The sequence below is a fragment of the Plectropomus leopardus genome, chromosome 13 (assembly GCF_008729295.1).
Source record: "Plectropomus leopardus isolate mb chromosome 13, YSFRI_Pleo_2.0, whole genome shotgun sequence".
In the NCBI taxonomy this organism is placed as follows: Eukaryota; Metazoa; Chordata; class Actinopteri; order Perciformes; family Serranidae; genus Plectropomus; species Plectropomus leopardus.
The window spans coordinates 31,737,463-31,760,085 of record NC_056475.1 but is presented as its reverse complement, the minus strand read 5'-3'; the positions used below and the strand labels follow the sequence as shown (position 1 = coordinate 31,760,085).

Sequence of the window (22,623 nt, the reverse complement as noted above, 5' to 3'; positions counted from 1 at the left end):
CATCACACCCCTTCTCGCAGCCTCCGCTCCTCTGATGCCAACCTCCTCTCCCACCACACAGGACCAAGCACCAAACCTGGGGTGACAGAGCCTTCTCCATCACTGCCCCCTCCCTCTGGAACTCTCTCCCCAAACAGATCTGTGACTGCTCTACCTTGTCAAACTTCAAATCCCTTCCCAAAACCCACCTCTTCAGAACAGTTTATAAAGTGTGATTTTAATTCATGATTTCAACTTACATTTTATTCATTTTAATGTGTTGCTTGTCTGTACTTGTAAAGCGTCTTTGAGTATTTTGAAAAACGCTATATAAATGAAATGTATTATTATTATTAGCATTATTATTATTATAATTAAAGCAGCACCACTTGGAGGTTGAGGTTGTGAGGGTTCGAGATAAGTCTAGCTGCTGCAGTAGGCTTTTTGTCTCACTATTCCCAAGTTTCTTTGTTGTTTAGGGGTGGACACAGTATACTGGTTTTCATTACAGATTTGCACAAAACTTTAACGATATTTTAGAAGTGTCGATAAAATACAATTGCAAGATGACTGCGATAACATTCCAAGAAGCATGGAGATGGATGTTAAAAACATTAGAAGCTTTATTTCTATTGCAGCCACCACATTAGCCGTCATTATTTCCAATCCAAGGCCACATAGGTGTGTTATGGAGTGACAATGGGAGCAGCCACGTACATAGGAGCGGCCACGTATGAGGGATTTCTGAGAGGTGATAGTCCACGATTTCACAGAGGAATGGATTTAAGTGGAGTGAGTGGATTTAAAACATTTGGATGATCTGCTCATCTTTTAAAGAGTTATGAGATGCAGTAACACCTTGTAGCATCTACTGCATCATGCGCGATGGAGCCAGTTCCTACCTAGCCTAGCCATAGCATCATGTGACCTAGAAATCCAAAAAAGTTTCCATTAAAGTTTTGCCAAATATGGCTTTTTTCAATTGCCTGAAATACCACCTTTGATGCCAACTTTGATCCTTTGAACTTTTTTTCCCAATAAACAGGAGTTTTTTATTTCATTTTTAAATTGACATTTTTCCATTAGGCATATTCTATATTTGTGAGTTCAGGGTTAATAGAAACTGCCTAGTGACACGCTTTTAGCTGTCAATGGTGATGCTTTCAAGAACTCCACATCTGGGAGGGACCAGCCCTCTGTTTATGGAGGGTCTTGTGGCAGAGAGGGCTGATGCGGGCTGATGCGGATGCCCCCCAGCTGCTGATTGCTCGTCTCATAACGCAGTTTTGTGGGGAGTGGCAACATGTCTGTGTGTGAAAAAGACTGAAATGACAGGACACAAAAAAAGGGCTTTTCTCTCCAGATTTGCTGTATTCCTCCTCCTCTGTTCGTGGGCATTGAGTTGAAACTAACCTCCCAGACAGAGTCACCACTCATAAATAACAAAAACAAGCCACCATCAACTTAAGGCTACATATTGTCCTGTCAAGGTTGCTGTGAAATACAGATAATTCTTGTCTTTTTACAGTATGTATCTGTAATGTTCAGTGCTTGTGAATAGCTAAGATGCTATTTTTGGAAGTGTCTGGATGAACAGACTGAATGACTGGCTCTTACATAGGTATGAATTTGCTTCCCCTTGCAGTCTCACGGATAGAAGCTCAGAGAAATTTCCCCCACAAATGATTCAGTACACAGTAAAACACATCCATTACAGCTCTCTTTATTCACACAAATCAAGGCAGTTAGTCAAGTCTCTCTTTTAGACTGTCTCTGTACTGCATTTAAAGTTAAGAAAGGAAAGAGATCCATCCCTTTAATAAGTAACACAGGCTTTGGCTTGCTGCTCCAGGCCTATCAATGAGCCCGATGAATCAGAGTGTAAGATATCCATCGGCCCACACAGACACACAGATAGACAGACAGATAGATAACGCCTGCGCCAAACCACTAATGTGGCATTAAAGCTATCTTGTGGAGGTTTCAATGTAAACAAACATGGCTTTGTTTACATCCAACATTTCTCACATTTACCACATTATGCTAGATTATGTTAACATTAGTTTCTCTCACGCAGATGAACTCAAAAATGGCTCCTTAGTCGCACACTGTGCCAAATATTATATTATATATTATTAGGTTTGTGGACCATGACCTGTAGCTGATTCACATCAGTCTTTTTGGAGTCATGCAACATTTTAAAGTGTTGTACGAATTTATACCCTGAATCCTGGTCCTACCAAGAGAGCATAGGCAAAGCAGAGCAGAGCTTGTTAAAGAGTTATCTAGTTAACCACAAAATCTTTTTCCACAGAGCAGTCTTCGCAAATGTTTAAACAAGTAAGACTTCTCTCTCTTTCTCGTTCACACACACACACACACACACACACACACACACACACACAAGTTATATTAGTCACTGGATACAGGACTGGATGTAAGAATGCACTTATATTTTCACAAAGTGAGGAATCTGTCGGGAAGGTGTGCACATCAGATTACACCTTAAACTACTTACACACACACACACACACACACACACACACACACACACACACACACACTCAGGAACTTGAGAAATTTCCTCAGTTTTCATGAACATACGATTAAAAATACCAAAAAATGATTTAAAAAAAGAGTTGAATTATCACCTGTTGTCTCTGCTCAGTGTAACTTTGACTCCAGACACAGTAACACTGTGTCTGCTGAGCATAAATGAGTAAGATGGAATGTTTAATTCATGCACCACTGCTGGTTTTTGAGCATCCTGTTCCCTTCACACCTTCTTATTGTGTAGTATTTCTAAAGTGATTCTTTATTCTTCCCTGGATGGTTTCTGTCATTTACAGCATATTTTTTAATGCTTTTACAATTCAGGATACCTAACATTGCTGGCTTTTTTTATCAGTTAAGGACAAGACTTTTTATCATTCACACAGGGAAGACTGTTACATTAATGTTACTTTCATCTTCATACAGACATGACAACAGAGACAGAAAGACAGACAGAAAAAGACTGAGACAAAGGCAAAGACAAAGACAAAGACAGAGTGAGTAAATGGTAAATGGACTCTAGTTATATACCTCTTTTCTAGTCTTTTGACCACTCAAAGCGCTTTCACGCTACATGTCACATTTACACACTGCTGGTGAAGGCTACCGTACAAGAAGCCACATGCTACTCAGTAACCATTCACATGCACGCACACTCCGATGACACAGCATCGGGAGCAATTTGAGGGTTCAGTATCTCGCCCAAGGATACTTCGACATGTTGACTGGAGGAGGATCGAAACACTGGCCTTCCGATTAAAGGATGACCCACTCTACCTCTGAGCCACAGCCGAGAGGAGAGAAAGAGAGAGAGAATAGCTGGAATTCATCTGCTCACAGCTCACAGTCTGCCTTTTCATTTACTCCTCCACTATGTTTTGCTTTGTTTTTACACTTGATTTTCTGACTATGTATCAACATTCATTCATTCATTTTCCGTAACCTCTTTCCCTCACAAGGGTCACGGGGGGGCTGGAGCCAATCCCCCCCCGTGACCGCCTTCTACCAGTCATCGGGCAGAAGGCGGGGTACACCCTGGACAGGTCGTGAGACTATCGCAGGGCCGACACATATAGACAGACAACCTTTTACGCTCACAGTCACACCTAAGGGCAATTTAGAGTCACCAATAAACCTGACATGCATGTCTTTGGACTGTAGGAGGAAGCCAGAGACATGTATTAACATATCATTGTTAACTGTTTCTTTATTGACTCCACACAAACTTAAATTACTTATACAGCAGATCTATACAGCTAGAGTTCATCGCCTCACATCTCACACTCTGCTTTTTCATGTACTCCTCCACTTTTTTTTGGTTTGGTTTGGGTTTTTTGTGTGTGGTTTTTTACAGTTGTTACCTATAATTTTGTATGAATATATTGTTGTTAATTATTTCCTTATTGACCCAAAACAAACATAAATTACTTATTCAGTAGATCTATACATCTGGAAGTCATCCCCTCACAACTCATGCTCTGCTTTTTCATGTTCTCCTCTACTATGTTTTTTGTTTGTTTTTACAGTTTATACCTATGTTATGATATGATACCTATATTCATCTTATTAACTGTCTTTAATTGTAATTGTGCTTTGGTTACACATGTCCAATGTCATGCTAATAAAGCCAAATATTGAACTGACACATTTAATTAAATTGAGAGAGAGAGAGAGAGAGACAGAGAGAGAGACAGATGTTGTGTATGTCTATAAAAGTGATGTGAAAATATTTGATCAATTGAAGTTTATGGTGCAGTTTGTAATAGAGTTACTCTCATTTGTTCACATTTTTAAACTTGTCTGTGACTTTTAGATTTAGAAATTCTTCAAGTCAATGGCATTTCACCCGATCTTAAACTTCCAAAATGTGACCTATAGCTGAAGTTATGGTACACAACATTAGCAGCTGTCTGTCAAAGTGCTTCACCTCTGTGTTGTGTCAGGTCACTCAGTGCATCAATTAACTACACTGGCTCAATCAGCACCCCAGTGGAATTAATTGGTTTTTGAGAAGTCCATGTAGACGAAAGATAAGTCATGCACAGTCTCTGCTGTCTCTGTGTCCACTGGGTCAAAATTACCATCAATCTGGACAGCAGCAGTGTAAGCTCGGCTGAGCACAAGGCTTAGTTTACAGCACGGCGGGCACGCTGCCACGCTGTTCAGTTCCTCAACTATAGTGTCTACTTTCACTCAGCACACTTTTTTTCAGTCAGCACACAGCACACTCCATTTCTCTGTCTGCTTTGTGTGCAGTCCAATGCTGAATTCCCAGTGTCTACTACAACACTGTTTTACTGTGGAAATCTAATTTAAGCTAAACATCTGGGAAAATGTCTTCTTGCACTCCAGCTTGCCCACCTGTGAAAACTGAAAAATGTGACTGTGACTATATTCTGGATGATTTTCTGTGTGTGAAAGAGCACTGTCTTCTTTAGAACTGTTACCGAAAGCTCACATAGAAAAAAAAAAGGTCTCTCATTTTCTCAGCAAAAAAATCTTAGGACCATGAATGAAAGTCTCTACTTTGATGACAACACTGAACTGTGGCTTTGATAGAGATTTATATATTTGAAAGTCCTCACACACAATTCAGTTCAGTTAGAGGTGAATTTATATATTTCTATGTGTATTTACTTTATTTATTCCATTAGTTTGCGTTTCAAAACAGTTTTCAGTTTTGAAGTATTTTTAAGTATACCAAGTAGTAAATTAACATGGTATAGCAATTCTTACACAATTGTCTGGATTATCAGTCAACTGAAAGCATTTGTACGTTTCAGTAATTCCAATTTAGTTTCCTTTTTCTGATTCATACATGTTCTGTATGTGTTTTACGTTCCCTGCGATGGTAAGGCAATTTTAAGACTGTTTTGGGACCGCAATATGTGATAATACTCAAATACAACCGACAAAAATAAAACATTTATACTGCATACAAAAAAATGCATGGTTTTTTCCCAATACTGTATGGGACTAGCGAAAAGTCAGCGTGTCTGTAAAGGGGAGACTCATGGGTACCCACAGAACCCATATTCATTCAGATACCTTGAGGTCAGAGGTCAAGGGACCCCTGTGAAATAGCCATGCCATTTTTCCTTGCCAAAATGTAGCCTAACTTTAGAGCGTTTTTATCTGTCTTCCTAATAAACTAGCACGACATGGTTGGTACCACTGGACTCTTCAGGTCTTCTAGTTTCAGGTTTAAGTAGCCATCACTCTGGTTTTAAAACTCCGCCTGATACCTCCTCTAAAAGGCAGGAATTTCAGACTGGATCGCCTGAGACTGACAAAGAAACAAACAGGAGCTGGAAGCTTGGCTGGGAAGAGGGACGTCTGGAGTGCTTTGCTCAGCCTGCTGCCCCCGCGCGACCCGGCCCAGGATAAGCGGATGACAGTGTTTAGATGTATCACCATGTCACTATATCCAAGAGTGATTTCAGGTAAACGCCTGATTTACACATACACATACATACATTTTACTGTGAAATTTTGAGGGAGGTTAATGTCTGTGTTCCTCTCTAATCACTGTGACTCAGAGGTAAATAATCCGTTACACATCTCTGAGCAGTTCTTGGCTCTTGTTTATCACCCTCAGGTCACTTTGCCTCTGCTAAAATGTCTACTTCCTTTTCCTCAGATTTTTCCTCGTGTGCGTCAGGCAGGCTGGCTGTAAAGGAGGAGGCAGGTGGAGAGAGAGAGGCCGCATGGGGCCGGAGGTGAGGTGGATAGAGAGGGTTCGATAGACAAACAACTGACAGCCAGCAGACAGCAGCTCCTGAGGTTTCCATTACCTGAGACACCCTGGCCAGCCATTGGCAGCCCTGTCACCTTAGAAGGAACAGCTTTCTCAACTGCAGCATGAACCCAGACAGGAACACCAGTTATGCAATATTTACAGCACTGTCAGAAACATCTATAGCAAACTAAAAATTCAGACCCACCCTGCTGGCTGCGAGGAGTGATATGACAATGTGATGGTGTCAGCTGTGCAAACTGCTGCTTGCACTCAGAAGCAACTGCACTACTCTTGCAGTATCACCACACGACGCCTGTGAGCAATCATTAATCCTTAAAAAAGTTTTTAAAAGTGATGTGACTCATGGAGGAGAAAATCTCTACTTAATGTTCACTGACTGTAACATCACACGGTGGAGCAACCTTCAGAGTAACAGACAATGACAGCAAGGAAAGTCAACAAACCATAAAGCAATATTTCACCATGAGCGCTTGAATTCTGGACATCAGGCCAGTTTACATCAACAAAATGTTAATAAAATGTGCAGAGGCAGCCAGAGGGCCTGAACACACAATAGACCAGAGCGTCAATGAAAACAAAACAGACCCCCACATCAGTTGCTCATATTCACACACACACACACACACACACACACACACACACACACACACACACACACACACACACACACACACACACGTGCACAGAGATGCTGGTAAACACTATCCATTACAGCACATACACTGCTGGAACCTCCAGCTGTAGGATTGTTAAACAAGCTAATATAACCAGAAATTAACCCTTTGAAACCTGGAGCTACATCACTTTTCTCTCAGAAGCCTTCCACAAGTATTTAACCCATTGACCCCTGAGTACATTTGTGCAATTTCTTTCAAATGTTCTACTGATTGCAAGAAATTAACCCTTAGGGCCTGGTTTAATATCATACACACTCGTATCGCTCTGAACACAAAATGCGCTTTTCAAAATCAAGCTATAAAAATAATTATACATTAATATGATTTTCTCCTTTTATTGTTTTTTTAAGTCCTAATCATAATTAGCAAATATTCATTCATTTTCAGAATTTTAAGCCTTTAAAAGGTTTTTGTCGTGATGCCACTATGTTTTTAGATGAAAAAAAAACCAACACAAAAAATGAATTATTTTCAGTATACTACATGAAAGGTAGATTTTGTTGATGATGGCAGCTTGGGATATGTCAATGATTTGCAGCAACATTGATTGCATGTATTTTCTCCATATACCAAATATGGTAAAACTGACATCATCAGGTGGAAAATTAATGACACCAAGAAATAATACAATGCATGTTTTTATGCTTTGATGGCCGTGGGATTAAAAATTTCAGTTTGAATGGGTTTCAAAGGTAGAGTATGAATTAAAAAAATGTAAAAAAAAATTACACAGTGTATTTTAGACTTATTGTAGGAGCTGAGCTGAAAATTCCAAGATTAAACAAAAATACACAATCTTGCCAAAATTCGTGTCATATGCATGAACACAGCCAAAATTATTAAGAAGTGAAAAAATGAAAAGTGTGTAAAATGCAGCAAACAGTCCCTAAGGGTTAAAGAAGTTATTAGATTTAGAAAAATATTTTTAAAAGCTAGGGGGAAAAAAGCTAGGGGAAACCTGCGTCATTATTATAATTAAAAATTAAGATACAAAAAACATTTTTTTAGCACTTTTTCCAGGTAATGTCCTTATGTACTTATGTCGATTTGTTCAGGTTTCAAAGAGTTAATCAAAATTGACTAAGGGGTGTGACACAGAAGTACATATCTCTGATCCTAATGTACGTGCTATCCCAAGTCATTATAAAAGTGTTATATATCAAGAACAAAATAGTAATTTCGGTCCCTTAGGGTAAAAGACTGACAACCTCACATCTTCATGTCCCTGAATCAAGTGGATGAAAAGGCTTCAGAAAGAGTCGGATGTTCTCTACAGCTTTGCTGACTGATCGAAGGGGAAACGTGAGAGAAACGTGCGGTGTAGTATGGCCCTTTGTCTCGTGGCACCTGCGATGGCGCGCATATCGTTGCCTGTATACAATGATGCAGCATTGGTTTCCTTAAGCCGTCACATACGGGGGGGGGGGGGGGGCATTTCAGGATGAGTGTCGGTGAGCTTCAGTGTGGATTGCTTGGATTTAGAGTGTAAATCCCAACACATTTTGTCTTCTGTGTGCTTAGATGCTCCAACTACGAGATGGTCCTAAGACAATAACTTCAGACTGCAAACAACAACCAGTACATCTATCATGGATGGTTGTTATATTACTAATCCCATTACAATCTCATCACAAGCCCAACAACACATACTACTACTACTACTACTACTACTACTATTACTATGATGTCAGGAGTCCAAAATGCAAAGATATTACATAACAATGATATAACAAAAAAATGAATTAAGAAAAAGAACTCCACACAAATGTTTGGCATTTCTGTTTGAAAAATGAAAAGTAAAAATAATAAATAAATTCAGCATAAGCATAAGAAACACTCTTTCAATTTGTTGAAATATGCACAGTCTACTGCTTTTCCATTATGTTTATTAATCTCAAATACAGTCTATTTTAGGGTCATGTTATGTACTAAGGGTGGCGGAAAAAATCAGTAAAGCATAGTATTGCATTATATTTGTGTGGCAATATTGTATCGTTGCATGAACATCAATTCCCTATTTTTTATTATAAAATTATTAATATTAGAAATACAAATTAAACTTTTGGCAGCCTACTAGAATAATATAATGGATTGCTTTTTCAGTCCACTAAATGCATGCTGCTGCAAAAAAATGGGGTGAAGGCAAAAATCGATACAGCGTAGTATCGTGATATTTTTGTGTGGCAATATGGTATTGTCACATCAATGTCAAGTATCATTTTTTTTTAATCATAACACTATTAATATAACAAATACAAATTAAACTTTCTGTAGCCTACTTGAAAAATATAATGGCTTGCTTTCTCAGTCCACTAGACAGATATATGTTGCTGCAAAAATATGACTGAAGAGAAATGTACAAACTAAAAACTCTGTCTTACTAATAAACTGTAAAAATCCACATTATTTAAATGATGCAGATTTTTCCAGTTTTCCTTTGAGGATGTAATTTTCAGTTGAAAAAAAGGTTATAAATTGCAATATATTTTATCCAAATACTCAGCATATTGCAACATGTTCAATAATATTGTATCATAACAGAAGTATCATGATAAACTGGTATCATGATACAAAAATGACCCAGATGTTATGCCATTCCTTCTTAAACACCCCATGTGAACAAATATAATTACCATCGTCATCAGAATCAAAAATGCTTTATTGATACCCATATTATGTCAGTTGCTCTTATATCAGCATAGAGAAGTTATAAGAAAAATAGAAAAACATTACACCTGTGTAGAGTCTTCATAATATATCGAGAGGCAATATAAAGATATTATGTTGTAACGAGATATGAGACCATATATTGTCTTAGATATTGGATAATGTTATATCCTAATATGGAATAACTGGTGTTTTTTTCCTGATTTTAAAGGTTGCATTACAGTAAAGTGATGTTCTTTCCACAACTTATCAGACAGTTCTACTTGTTTTGGTTCTTTCCATTAACCACTTTGTCATTTTATCTATATGACTAATGATTTTTGATCAAAAAAAGAATTGTGTTAATATTTTTCCTATAACTATTGAAGTATAATTCTTAGCTCATATTGCCCAGCTAATCAAGAAAGTGCATGAATAAAAAAAGAATGTAAAAACCAAAAGAGTATAGTATAGTAGAGTACTGTACCTTTTTGAATGCTTATCTGAAAGTGATATAACCAATATCATGTGCGCAATCAATATAATGGATTGGCACCGGGGGTGAATCTGCAGTCAACGCCTCCTGTCTCACACATCACCAATTCCTAACATGCCTGTGGGCAGACTCTACTGTCGCGGACACCAGAGATGGGGGAGTGGGACTCCGTATGTGGCAGCCAATCTGCTAGATGACTGATGCTTTTATGTCAGTGAAATGTCAGCTCCTAAGTTAAGTCCTTATCAGAAAATGTCAGGGAGAAAGCGGGCTGATCGCTCAGAATAAAATCAATGGAACCTTCGAGGTTTCCAGCAGGAACACACAAGCAGCGATACACACTCCACTTAAAAGAGGCCATCCATTTTGACTTTCTTCTATCAACTAAAAGACAGTGACAGAAAGTGCTGCTGATAAAAAATTGAAGAAAAAAAACCCACTCAATCAGGCTGTTGTTAAGTGGGCTGAGGTGTGCTCCTGCAGCAGGGTGAGTGGAGTTTTCCTGAATTAACTAAATGTAACATGATGAATAATCAACAGGGCTTCCAGTGGTGATCCACATGAGTAGGTTTCCTCCTGTGGATGGAGGCCGACACATGCACAGCGGCAGAGGGAGTCAGACTGCTCGCCTACACTCTAAGAAATGATTCCTTGGGTTAGTGGATAACCCTTAAATAAAGACCTTTTCAGCATAAAGATACAAATAAAGAAGTTGGTCAAATTTAACGACACTGTCTTCCATATATGTAAATTTTGAATAAATATTTCTGAATACACTTAACAATATTACATATTAAGTTAACATAACATGCAGCATAGCTTGTGAGTTTTAACAGTGCATCGTTTCGCAAACTAAGAATAATTTGGCCAATCACAGCACAGCAGGGTGGAACTTGGCAAAACACTTTGGAAAAAAAATTGTTAAAGTGTATTTTTGGTTTTCACTTGTTTGAGACACATGGTGCACAGACACTGGTATACAAACTGTCCATGGTTAAAAGAAACTAGTTGGACAAAAGTAATTCACTGAAATGAAATGTGATATTTATCCTGACTTATTGAGAAATTACCTACTAATACTCAAAAATTTTAACGTTATTAACTAACATTTTACATGGACAATTTTGAGTAGGGTAAAATGAAGATAAATTAGTTAAAATAGCTTAAATAAAACAATTTTCCTACAAAATATCACTTAGAAATAAGTTTGCTGTTAAACCTAAAAAATAAATAGGCTCTATCTTTTTGATTATTATCAAGTTGGCTGAATTTAATTAACCTTTTCAAGGTCAAAGCAAATTGTGATGGTTGCACTTAACGTATTTAGTTTGTAAGACTAGGAAGGAAAGTAAGTAACGATAAATCTTAATTTATGTTTACTTTAAGTGTTAAGTTTACTTGAAATTTAACTGTATTTACTTAATTTTGGGAGGTTGTTGCAAATTAAAAAATGTTAAGCACAATTACTTTGGTTTTTTTAGTGTTTGCATATACAGTAAACCAAGATAGTTTGACTCAATGTGATCATCACAAAGAGGATTTAGCCAATGATTAAACTTGATCTGCAAGTTCTGTTTTCTTAACATCTTTAAGAATACACAAATATGACAGACTAGTATACAAAACTGAGTGAAAAACTGAAAGATTGATTTAATTACTCTTGTCCTTTTTACGTAGTAACAACTTCACAAAATTAAGGAAATTGAGCTAAATAAACACAAACTTAAGATTAATAGTTATATTTATGTTTTAATGCAATCTGTTTCCTAGATTGTTTGAAGTGAAATCAACTTGTAAGATATTACAGTGTACTTAAAAAATAAAAATTAAATAAGGTAACAATTTACATGGATCTTCTTAAGTCAATGGCTTGTGCGGTGAAGATTTTTGGCCCAAATTTGTTTAACCACGTTTCAGCAATCATTTTAGCAAGCTGTGTCAGTGAACACATAACAACTTTTTTCAATATTTTGTATTTGTTGTATGTAGTACATTTTTTTGGCCAAAGAGCAGGGGTTCTGCTTGAAAAGTATATTCTGTCACTTGTTTTTCTGGTCTATTTCAGCCTATGCATTTCTTTGTTGACTCACACATTTACAATAGACAGGATTCATGGAGACAGTGTGTCTTTAGTTGGAGGGATAGTTTTGAACTCTGTGACTGAAATCCAAACAAACAAACAAACAAACAACAAAATAACCTGTGCTATCACTTCAGTCATTTCACTTTACAGTTCAGTCTATATGGCGACCTGTTTCATATGAATCAAAATAACAGACGGGTCACGAGGGCGTATGCTTTCTCAGTGTCCCCGACAGTGTCTGTCCGCTGCACCTGTCCCTGTCCCAGTCTCCTTCCGTCTCTCCGGCTCTTACCTGTCTCCTTATGGCACGGCTCCACCGCAGGCTGCCATGTCTTCGGAAAGTCTGGAAACACACGGCCGGAAAAACTATCCGCGCTTGGACACACAGCTCAACTCACAGAGTGAACTTTCCCGTTAACTCACATTGCCGTTAACTAACGGTGATGATGCTGCGATTCCACGCGGAGGATGACGTGCTGCGTTCACGGTCTCCTCTGAAGTTCTTGCTTCGGAAATGTGAGGGTGTAAAGCGACTTGTTGACGCTGATTTAAGCGTCTGCGGTCGGAAATACTGACAATCTGTGTGTTCGGTGGCCAGTGATTATTCTGTAGAATCAAGCGTCAAACACCTGTCTTTTGTTTCTGCAGCGAAATGGTGTGAGCTTTACGCTAAAATCTTGTGTTGTATGTATAGCCTCAAGTCTTGTCCGAGTTATTTTCGAAAGCACTTGAAGGCAGCACGCGCATTGTGTGTGTTTGTGTGTGTGTGTGAGAGAGAGCGAGAGAGTGAGAGAGAAAGACAGAGAGAGAGAGAGAGAGAGAGAGAGAGAGAGAGGCATTGATGTATGTGGGAGAAAAGTTATAAGCACAATAAATATATCTACTTACTGCAATATCATTTTAATAACAATATAATAATTAGATTATGAGTAATGAAATACTTTTCTAATATAGTCATTATCCTCATTCTATTCTATTCTATTAAAACGTATTACAACAACCACCAGTTTATTTCAAGATTTTCATTTCAGGAAGGGCTTACTTTAATCCACGCTGAAGCCTAAAAATGATGCTGGCCTGTTACAGATGTTGTGCTTTCGTCTTACATAAGACCAATTCTACCCACAGACTGAGGTTCTTTGCAGCTTAGAGGGAATAGCACCTGTATGATTTTGCATGATTATCTGAGGAACAAGCAAGGTCGAGGGCATGCACATCCAAAGGACTTTTGCAGGTGCTTGATCAAAAAATTCAAACCAAGGCAAGAGTCAAACAAAAGATCTGGTTTGCTTCTTTTTATCAAATTTTCTCCAAAATTGTTATGTACCATACCTGGACAACCCTGAACAAAACTCATACAATGTTTTTGGGTATCACTTAGTGTTTGTCTGTAATTGGTTAAAGTCTTTTGGAGGTGTGGTCTGATGCACTTAAAATGTCATAACACTTCAATTCTAAATTGGATCACAACCAAATTTGTGAAGGTTGCACACACAGCCACTTTGCATGAGTGTGTAAAATTTAATACAATGCTACCACAGGATGCACTTCAGCCACATTAAAACAAATTGCTACAATTCTGACGACTTTAATCAAAAGAAACTTGGTAAGCAGGTTATCCAGTATTTAAGCACGGCACCAATAGCGCCACCATGTGGTCATTAGTAAAACACCACTGCATCACTAATTTACTGCTGCATTTATTTATATTTACGTAGTATTCCAAGGTAACCAAATTCAGCAAATTTAGCCATGTCTGTCGTATTTCATAAAATGCAGCTGACAGCAGTTGGCAGCAGCAGCAACTAATAGCCTCCAGCTCTCATTCACATTTGCTTCAAAAAATGCAAATATTCAGGTTTTTGTTTCTTGTTTTCTGTTACAGCTGAAATTGCTGTGAGCTGGAATAAGCTAGAAACATGAAACTTGTCCCAATAACTGGAAATGATGTGCAAATGTTTGCCAAATACTACGCCTGTCTCCAACAACAGCCTCATGGTGAGGCTGTAATTGATGCCCAAAAATGTAATTTAGAAAGAGCCCCGCCTTGCACCATAACTCCAAGTGACTTGAAATTTGGCACACACATGCAAAACTGTTAAAACGAACAAAAAACAACAACAAACAAGTAAACAAACAAACAAAAAAGACATGGCTGCTATCAATCAAAAGAGCAAAGTTCACAGAGCAGGGGTTAGCAGTAAATTGGCCATGACTCATTAACAGTCTATCCAGTCATCATAAAACGTATATCTTATAAAAGCCTTCTGAGGCCAACCAATGGTGGCTGCCATAGAGATCACAAATGTGTATATCAAAATATGGTGGACAGAATTTCACCCAAATTTGGTGCACATGCTCAGGGGGCAAGAATTAACCCAGATCTGAGGTGTCAAATTAATTGGTGAATGTGGGCTTGGCCCATTTAACATTTTATGCTATATGACGTCAATTAACCATGAGCTGGAATAAGCTACAGACATGAAACTTGGCACCATAACTGGAAATGATGTCCTGAAACTTCCACATCAAATTTAATCCCTCACCCACAATTGGCACTATTATTGAGAGCCAATAAATAAAAAGACTTAAAAAGGCCACGCCCCTATCACCTAATGTCCAAATTACTTGAAATTTGACACACATCTACATCTCATCTCTCAATTTGCTCTACAAACAAGCTTCTTGGAAATTAAAGCCACCATGATAAAATCTTGTCTCGTCTAATTTGTATAATGTGAAAAACAATCAAAAAGTCAATCTATATGACAGCTTGGCACAGAATACTTGTATTATGGAAGAAACTGCTGCCCCTAATAACTACTTCATTGCTGCATCAAATGTTTTTTTTTTTGGAGTTGGAAAAGAGCAAATTTCCTTTGAGGGATTGGAGCAATCAAATGTTACAGAAACTGGCAGCTTCTGATCAACTATGTAAAGAGCCTGAGCTCTCTTCCCCCAGAATGTTTGCTTGCAGTCACCAATACAGGTACATTTTCCTCACTCTTAATTTTTTTTTTCCAAATTTTATTTTAATTTCATCTTAATTTATCTTTTCACTGATTATTATTTATTTGTTATATTATGAATGTATTTATCCCTGTTTTTCTTTGCGCTGTTTTACACTTATGTTTGAAGATCCTGACTGAGAGGGGTTACAGCTTCACAACCACAGCTGAGCGTGAGATTGTGTGACATCAAGGAGAAGATGTGCTAGGATGCACTGGACTTTGAGCAAGAAGTGCGCTGCCTCCTCTTCATCCTTGGAGAAGAGCTACAAGCTGCCTGACAGACAGGTCATCACCATTAGAAGAACAAAGGCTCCTATATTAAGTAACTGATGTCCTAATGATCAGTATTTTTGAGGTGTCATGCATCATTTCATTCAACATTTGCATGTGTTTTAACAGCACAGATAAACTCATTGGGGAAGGTCTTCAACCCTTTGAAACCTGGATCGACATCAGATTTCTTGTGCTGCATTCAGACATCTTTCACAATTATTTAAACTTTAAATACTATTATTATATAATTATATTCTTCTGATATTGTGTCGATATGTGATTGCCAGTGCTGTTATTATTTCCCAGCCTTGGATGAGAGGGGTGGGAGGTGGGGTGGTGTGGGTTCATTGTGTGAATAATGTTTAATGACTCTTAAAATGCTAATAAAATATGTTCATTAAGAAAATTCAGTCAGTCAAGCTTAAAACCAGTTTTCTGCTGTCTGTAGCTTTGATTTAGGCTATTGAGCTGCTTTCTCCCTTAGCAGAGAGAAGGCTTGAACCTGTTACTGATGCCGGTGGCTGTATTTGGATTATGTCTAATGAGGAGGGAGCAGGGCCCTTTGGGCCCCTGTGGACCACTGTGCCCCCGCTCAGCCCTCTGGAAGCATGACTGGCTGGAGCTCTGCCTGGGCAGGCAGTTCTGATTTCTTTTTGAATGATGAATTCTTTCAGGACAGTATCTGTCATGTACTATCCTCTCAGCCAAAATATCCACCATTTACATTAGAGAAAACATAACAAAAATCAGTCTGTGTGTGTGTGTGTGTGTGTGTGTGTGTGTGTGAGTGTGTGTGTCAGTGCATACTGTATACTGCATGTGTAGGATGTATGCAGTATATTAGTATGTCTGTTTACTGCAGATTAGTTCTTTAAGCCTTTGAAACCTAGGCTTGATTTCTGTAACTCTTTAACAACTGGACATCCGTTTTCTTGTACTGCGTTCAGATGCTGTACAACTTCTGAAACCTAAGAAAATTAGTTAGTTTTTTTTTTCTTCCCGAAAACATGGAGACATAATGAGCAAGCTGAAAAACAAAGTAAAAGGTGACAAAGAGATGACCTGACAGTTAACTGGGGGTAATTATTAGATATTATTAAAAGAAAAAAAAAAATAGTGAAAAATGTCCAAAAGAACTATAAGAACTATAATTATTTTATCATTTTCTTATTTGTTTTTCCTTTTTTTTTTAAAAAAAAAAAAAAAAAACACCCCCACTTAACTCTTTTTTGGGTTTTTTTTTGCTTATTTAAAGGGAGTTTAATTGTAACTTTTTACTTTTCTTGCTCAGTTTTGGGCCATCTTTTCAAGTTACTTGTTGGCTTCTTTCCATGTTTTTTGGAAGACATCAAGTGTGCTCAGGTTTTAAAGGGTTAAAAAGGGATGGGATGAAGGCCTTGACCAGCTTCAGAAGACATTATCTAAAAATTACAAGAAGAAAAAAGTAAAATGTGAAACAAATAAGCAAATAAACCCCAAATTAACCAAACAAAACAAAAGCAATGGACTGACTGGAAAAAAAGTGCTTAAATAATAATTATGATTTAAATTATCTTAAATATATAATTATGATAATTAGAAATATAGTTTTGTAGACATTTTTCCCTAGTGTACTGAAAAATAGTTTTGTAAATCTACGGATTTCTTGCAATATGCAGGACATTTTATGCTAAGTTGCTCATTGCCTTAACTCGTATTAATGTGCTCAGGCTTCAAAGGTTTAAATGCTTGTGAAAGGCATCTAAAAGCAGCACAAGAAAAAAGATATAGATCCAGGTTTCAAAGTTCTAAGACAAGTTTCACTGCTAGAAAGAAAATAGACTGAAATAAGAAAAATTGTTTTATTAACGCAAAAACCTGCATATAGTTTTTTAAAGAACAAAAATAAATTCCTTTCGGCCTTTTACTTTGAAAATATCTTAGAAGCAAAAGCAAAATCAAAGAATATAAAATCTGCCCCAACAATCACTATAAAAAAAGTAAAATGACTGATGATTTCACCCTTTGTCTTCAGTGCATTTAAATCAAACTAAATATTTAAGAAGGAAATATGTGTTGATTTGGTTGGTTACATTGAGCGTGTCAGCAACATTGCAGCTTTGAGCAGGACTCAGCCTAAGAGCTTTTGGTTGCTCTGACCATCACGGAGCTACCGGTGAACAGCGTGGGGTAGAACTCCACCATGAACTTGTTCTTGAGGCGGTGCAGGAAGTGGATGTATCTTACCCCCGGCCCATAGCCAGAGAACACATGTGACACCTGCAGGCCAACACAGAGACATGCAAGGAAAAATGTGAATCCTGACTCTGTAACACCGGCAGATTCCTGCTGTCGGGGAGTTGGGAACTCACCTCCTTCCAGTTGTGTGAGTAAGTGCTCAGGTCCTCAGTGGGGTTCGCAGTGTGCTCTGAGATCACCGTGCTTTTGTCTGCACCCAGTAACTTCACATGCAGCTGGTAGATGGACTCGTGCAGCTGGCTCTCCTCGTACCTGACAAAATGACAGACCATTAAACTTATGGTGTTCCAAGTTATCATTATACAATGTAGATTTTATCATTTCATAAAAGATGGGAGAACTGAGGAGAACTGTGTAATTTGGTGTTACATTTTAGGGAAAACAGACACTATACAAATAATGGGCTACACTTTAAATAGATTGTTTCCAGAGAGTTATTTTATAGTCTTTTAGTAACAGCAGAGCAGGTCAGCTCAACATGCAGAATTTCACAATTTCATGCACAACCGAGCCCACGATTCAACAGAGGAAAAAAGAGGAAATTACCCCCAAATAAGCAAGGAATTGGTCAAAAATACAAGAAAATTAGCTGAATATTAGTACAAAAAATTAAACAAATAAATGAATAATAATAATTATTATTATAATGAATTCTAAAAAAGAAAACAACCTGGAAAAAGTGCTTAAACATAACAATTCTGTAACATAATTTTAAATATGTAATTATGATAGCTGACAACAAAAAGTTTTTCCCTAGCTGTTAAAAAATAATCATCTAAATCAACTTATTTCTTGTAATTCGTGGAACATTTTTTATCAAGTTGATCATTACCTACGTCACATGATTTTTAAAAGAAATAACAACAACAATAATAATAATGATAAAGGAAATGACTTGGAAATTGTGCTTAAAAATGATAATAATTCTGTAAACACAATTTTAAAGATGTAAGATGTTTCCCTGGCTTTTTCCGTTTTTCCCTAGCTTTCAAAAAATAATTTTCAACAAATTTCTTGCAGTTTGTGGAAAAGCTATCACACCAATGCTCTCAAGGTTCAAAGATTTAAATACTTTTAAAAGACTTCTAAAAGCAGCACAAGAAAAGCGATGTCACTCCAGATTTCAAAGGGTTAAACTGAACTGACTGCAAGGAAATTTCTATTTTTTTTCTTATTAGAGTTAGTACCTATTAGTAGTAATAGTAAGTAACCTTTAACAAAGAGAAAATATCCCCCCACAAACAAACAAACAAAACAGTACATTCAACATCTCTACTGGTTTGTACCCCAGCGGGCAGGTACAAAATATTATAATTATAGTCCTATTAGATCATACACCTTAATGCTTTACTGATTATGAACATTTTACAAATGATCTTAATACTTCACTGGGATACTTTCAGGACTGCCACAAACAGCCTAGATGAGTATACAGAGGCTTTGACATCATACATCAGCTTTTGCCAGGACTTGTGTGTAACATCACGAACTATGGTGAGTTACAACAACGACAAGCCCTGGTTCACTGCCAAACTCAGACGGTTAAGGCAGACAAAGGAAGAGGCATTCACGAGTGGGGACAAGGAGAGCTACAAAAAAAGGATGTACTTCCTGCGGTAGCTGAATAAATTCAACCTGCCAAAGACAATGATGGTGCACTGCTACAGTAGCATCACTGAGTCCATCCCCACCTCCTCCATCACAGTGCGGTACGCTGCAGCCACGGGGAGGGACAAGAACAGGCTGCAGCGTATCATCTGCGCTGCAGAGAAGGTGATTGGCTGCCACCTGCCATCTCTCCATGACCTGTTCACCTCCAGGGCCCTGAGGCATGCAGGTAAAATTATGGCCGACCTCTCTCACCCCGGACACAGACTTTTTGAGACCCTCCCCTCTGGCAAGAGGCTGCGGTCCATCAGGCCCAAAACCTGAAGACTCAAGAATAGTTTCTTCCCCTTTGCTGTCGCCATCATGAACAATACTCCCCCCTCCCTCAAAGCCCACATGACACAGCCTCTCACCCAGCCCCAGAGTCTGAAAACATTACATTAATGTTATGCTAAATCAGTTTTTATGCGTTACATTAAGGCACACTGGACTGGATTTCTTTACATGCACACTGTAGGTCAACTTAATTATTTAAAGATAAGATATTTGCACTGTAACTATACTTCCAAAAAACTGTACAATCCCTCCATTGCACCTTTTGTACATACTTTTTGTGTCCTTTATATTCTATTTTGTCATTTTATATATTTAAATTGCTTCTATATTTTTTATCTTATGTTCTATTCTATTTAATTTCACTATTTTATTTTTCCTTTATGTTAATTGTTTTGCACCAAAACACCAAGTCACATTCCTTGTATATGTAAATATACTTGGCAATAAAACTACATTCTGATTCTGAATCTGATGTACTGTAAGACAGGCTTTGCACTTTAATGCTGAACTAAATAAACTAAATAAATTAATCCAGGGTATTTTTCACAAGAAATTCCAAATCATAGCATTCTTTTTTTGTACATCACACAGACTAAAAGCCAGACAGCTGTTCCCGCCCAGGCTGCTCATACATTTATGATGCAAACTTGAATGGCACATGCTCAGACTGTGAAACATGGACTGTACACAGTGTCATCTACGTGTGCACCTGCCACGCTGATAAAAGCTCTGCGATAAGTAATCACACATGGGTGGGTGAGGGGAGTGGCGGTGTGCAGTGACCCACCAGTCTTGGATGACTATTTCAGGCTGAAAAGCATCCAGCAGCTCGTCCCACAGTCCCTCTGCCTTCAGGTCCACAAGCTGCTCCATGGAGAACCAGCTAAGGACACACGAGAGTCACATTTAACACATGCTCATGATTGTTGTATCCTGGCCTTTTTTATTTTATTGTAGGTAGAAATATATGTTTAGCTGTAATCCCTGTAATAACCAGTTTATGGTAACACCCACCTGTACTGAGGCAGCTCACAGACCACAGCACCTTCTGGGATACCACTGGTATCATAGGGGAGGACTTCTATGCTCGTCTTCCATCCGCTGAAGTCACCTAGGATTTAAGAGAGACTTTTATTTGATCAAATACTTTACAAAACTTTATTTGTCTTCATTTCCAGCAGAACATGCCGATCACTCCTGTGTCCTATGTCTCACCATCAGGTTGGAATCGTGGAGGTCCACGTGTTGGCACTTCAGGCACGTCAGGTTCGGGTGGAGGGGTGTCCTTACTCAAACCTGTGAGGAGAGAAGACAAAGGAGCCACTGTAGATGGCACCACACCTTCTGAAGCTACTGTAATCACACTGTAAATACCTCAAAGCCAAAGAATATATCTTTCTGACAGGGTCACTGGGTGTGCCTCTGTGTGAAAAACATACTTACACTTTATATAATTGTCTGCAGCTCATAAGGCTCACACAGGTGCATTTTGGGACACAAAAACCTCCAGTGTACTTGTGTTTGATATCAGCCAAGAATCAAGACACTTGACTTTACTAAAATGACTGTGTTTAATCCAACTACTAAACTCCACTTACGCTCCACTCCGTCTTTGTTTAAATATCATGTAAATTTAAATGTAAGAGACTATAGGTACAGCAAAAAATAAAATAAATGCTTCCAGGCAACAAGCAAAACTCGCCCTGCTTTTTCTTAATACAAGTTTGGACCAATGGTTATAATAAATATTAGCATAGATAATGGGTTTAGTAGGATATTTAAAAAAATAAAGCTTGAACAATCAGCAGCCTCCTGCCATCACATCCTAGATCACTTTCTTACCATTGCGCTTTCCATGTAGATATTTTGATACCTCTCAAACAGTTTCCACAAAGCTTATGGAACGTTGCTGTTGAGCAATTTTAAATGCTTTTGACACCACAAACATAACTCAATTTGCCTCCTTTGTTGTGCATCTTCTGCAGATGTCCACATCTAAAACCTTGGCCAGTAAAACCAGAATTACCTGCATGGCCCCACGCAACAGAAGAAAAAATGTGTCTTGTGATGTGTATGAGTCATTCCTTTAACCCTTTGAAATCTGGGCAAATTGGCCTTATTTCTTTTCATTCAATTCAGTCACTGTGAGGGTCTAAGGACAGAGGGATGTCATATGCTGTAAAGCCCTCTGAGCCAAATTGTATTTTGTGATAATGGGCTTTATAAATAAAATTGACTTCACTTCACTTCTTTCAAGAACATATGAGGGAGGCAACTTTGCAAGAAATTACCCAATAAAACAGCAGGAAATTAGTCACAGTTACAAGAACATTTCCTGAAAGTTAGCAAAAAAGACCAAAAAAACAAAAAACAAATAAGGAAATGACCTGAAAAAAAGTGCAAAAAATAAAAAAACATGAAAAAAAAAAAAAATGAAAACATGTTTTATATTCTAGTTTCTTCAAAATAGCCACCCTTTGCTCTGATTACTGCTTTGCACACGCTTGGCATTCTCTCGATGAGCTTCAAGAGGTAGTCACCTGAAATGGTTTTCCAACAGTCTTGAAGGAGTTCCCAGAGGTGTTTAGCACTTGTTGGCCCCTTTGCCTTCACTCTGCGGTCCAGCTCACCCCAAACCATCTCGATTGGGTTCAGGTCCGGTGACTGTGGAGGCCAGGTCATCTGCCGCAGCACTCCATCACTCTCCTTCTTGGTCAAATAGCCCTTACACAGCCTGGAGGTGTGTTTGGGGTCATTGTCCTGTTGAAAAATAAATTAGCGTCCAACTAAATGCAAACCGGATGGGATGGCATGTCACTGCAGGATGCTGTGGTAGCCATGCTGGTTCAGTGTGCCTTCAATTTTGAATAAATCCCCAACAGTGTCACCAGCAAAACACCCCCACACCATCACACCTCCTCCTCCATGCTTCACAGTGGGAACCAGGCATGTGGAATCCATCC

General features: G+C 38.2%; 2 protein-coding genes across 2 annotated transcripts in view; both read right to left on the bottom strand.

The window, feature by feature from the left end:
- Nucleotides 1-12,602, bottom strand: part of slc8a2a (solute carrier family 8 member 2a) — a 37,775-nt gene extending 25,173 nt beyond the window's left edge. Inside the window, exon 1 of the mRNA XM_042498945.1 lies at nt 12,487-12,602. The gene's annotated coding sequence lies outside the window, so the exon portion shown is untranslated. The remainder of the gene's footprint in view (nt 1-12,486) is intronic.
- A 4,747-nt stretch (nt 12,603-17,349) lies between these two features.
- nccrp1 (P1, F-box associated domain containing) overlaps nt 17,350-22,623 on the bottom strand; it is an 8,146-nt gene continuing 2,872 nt past the window's right edge. The window contains exons 2-6 of the mRNA XM_042500054.1: nt 20,876-20,956; nt 20,675-20,771; nt 20,448-20,543; nt 17,830-17,968; nt 17,350-17,737 (exon numbers count right to left, since the gene is read on the bottom strand). Of these exons, the coding sequence (XP_042355988.1) occupies nt 17,594-17,737; nt 17,830-17,968; nt 20,448-20,543; nt 20,675-20,771; nt 20,876-20,956 (557 nt within the window). The 3' untranslated portion in view covers nt 17,350-17,593. The remainder of the gene's footprint in view (nt 17,738-17,829; nt 17,969-20,447; nt 20,544-20,674; nt 20,772-20,875; nt 20,957-22,623) is intronic.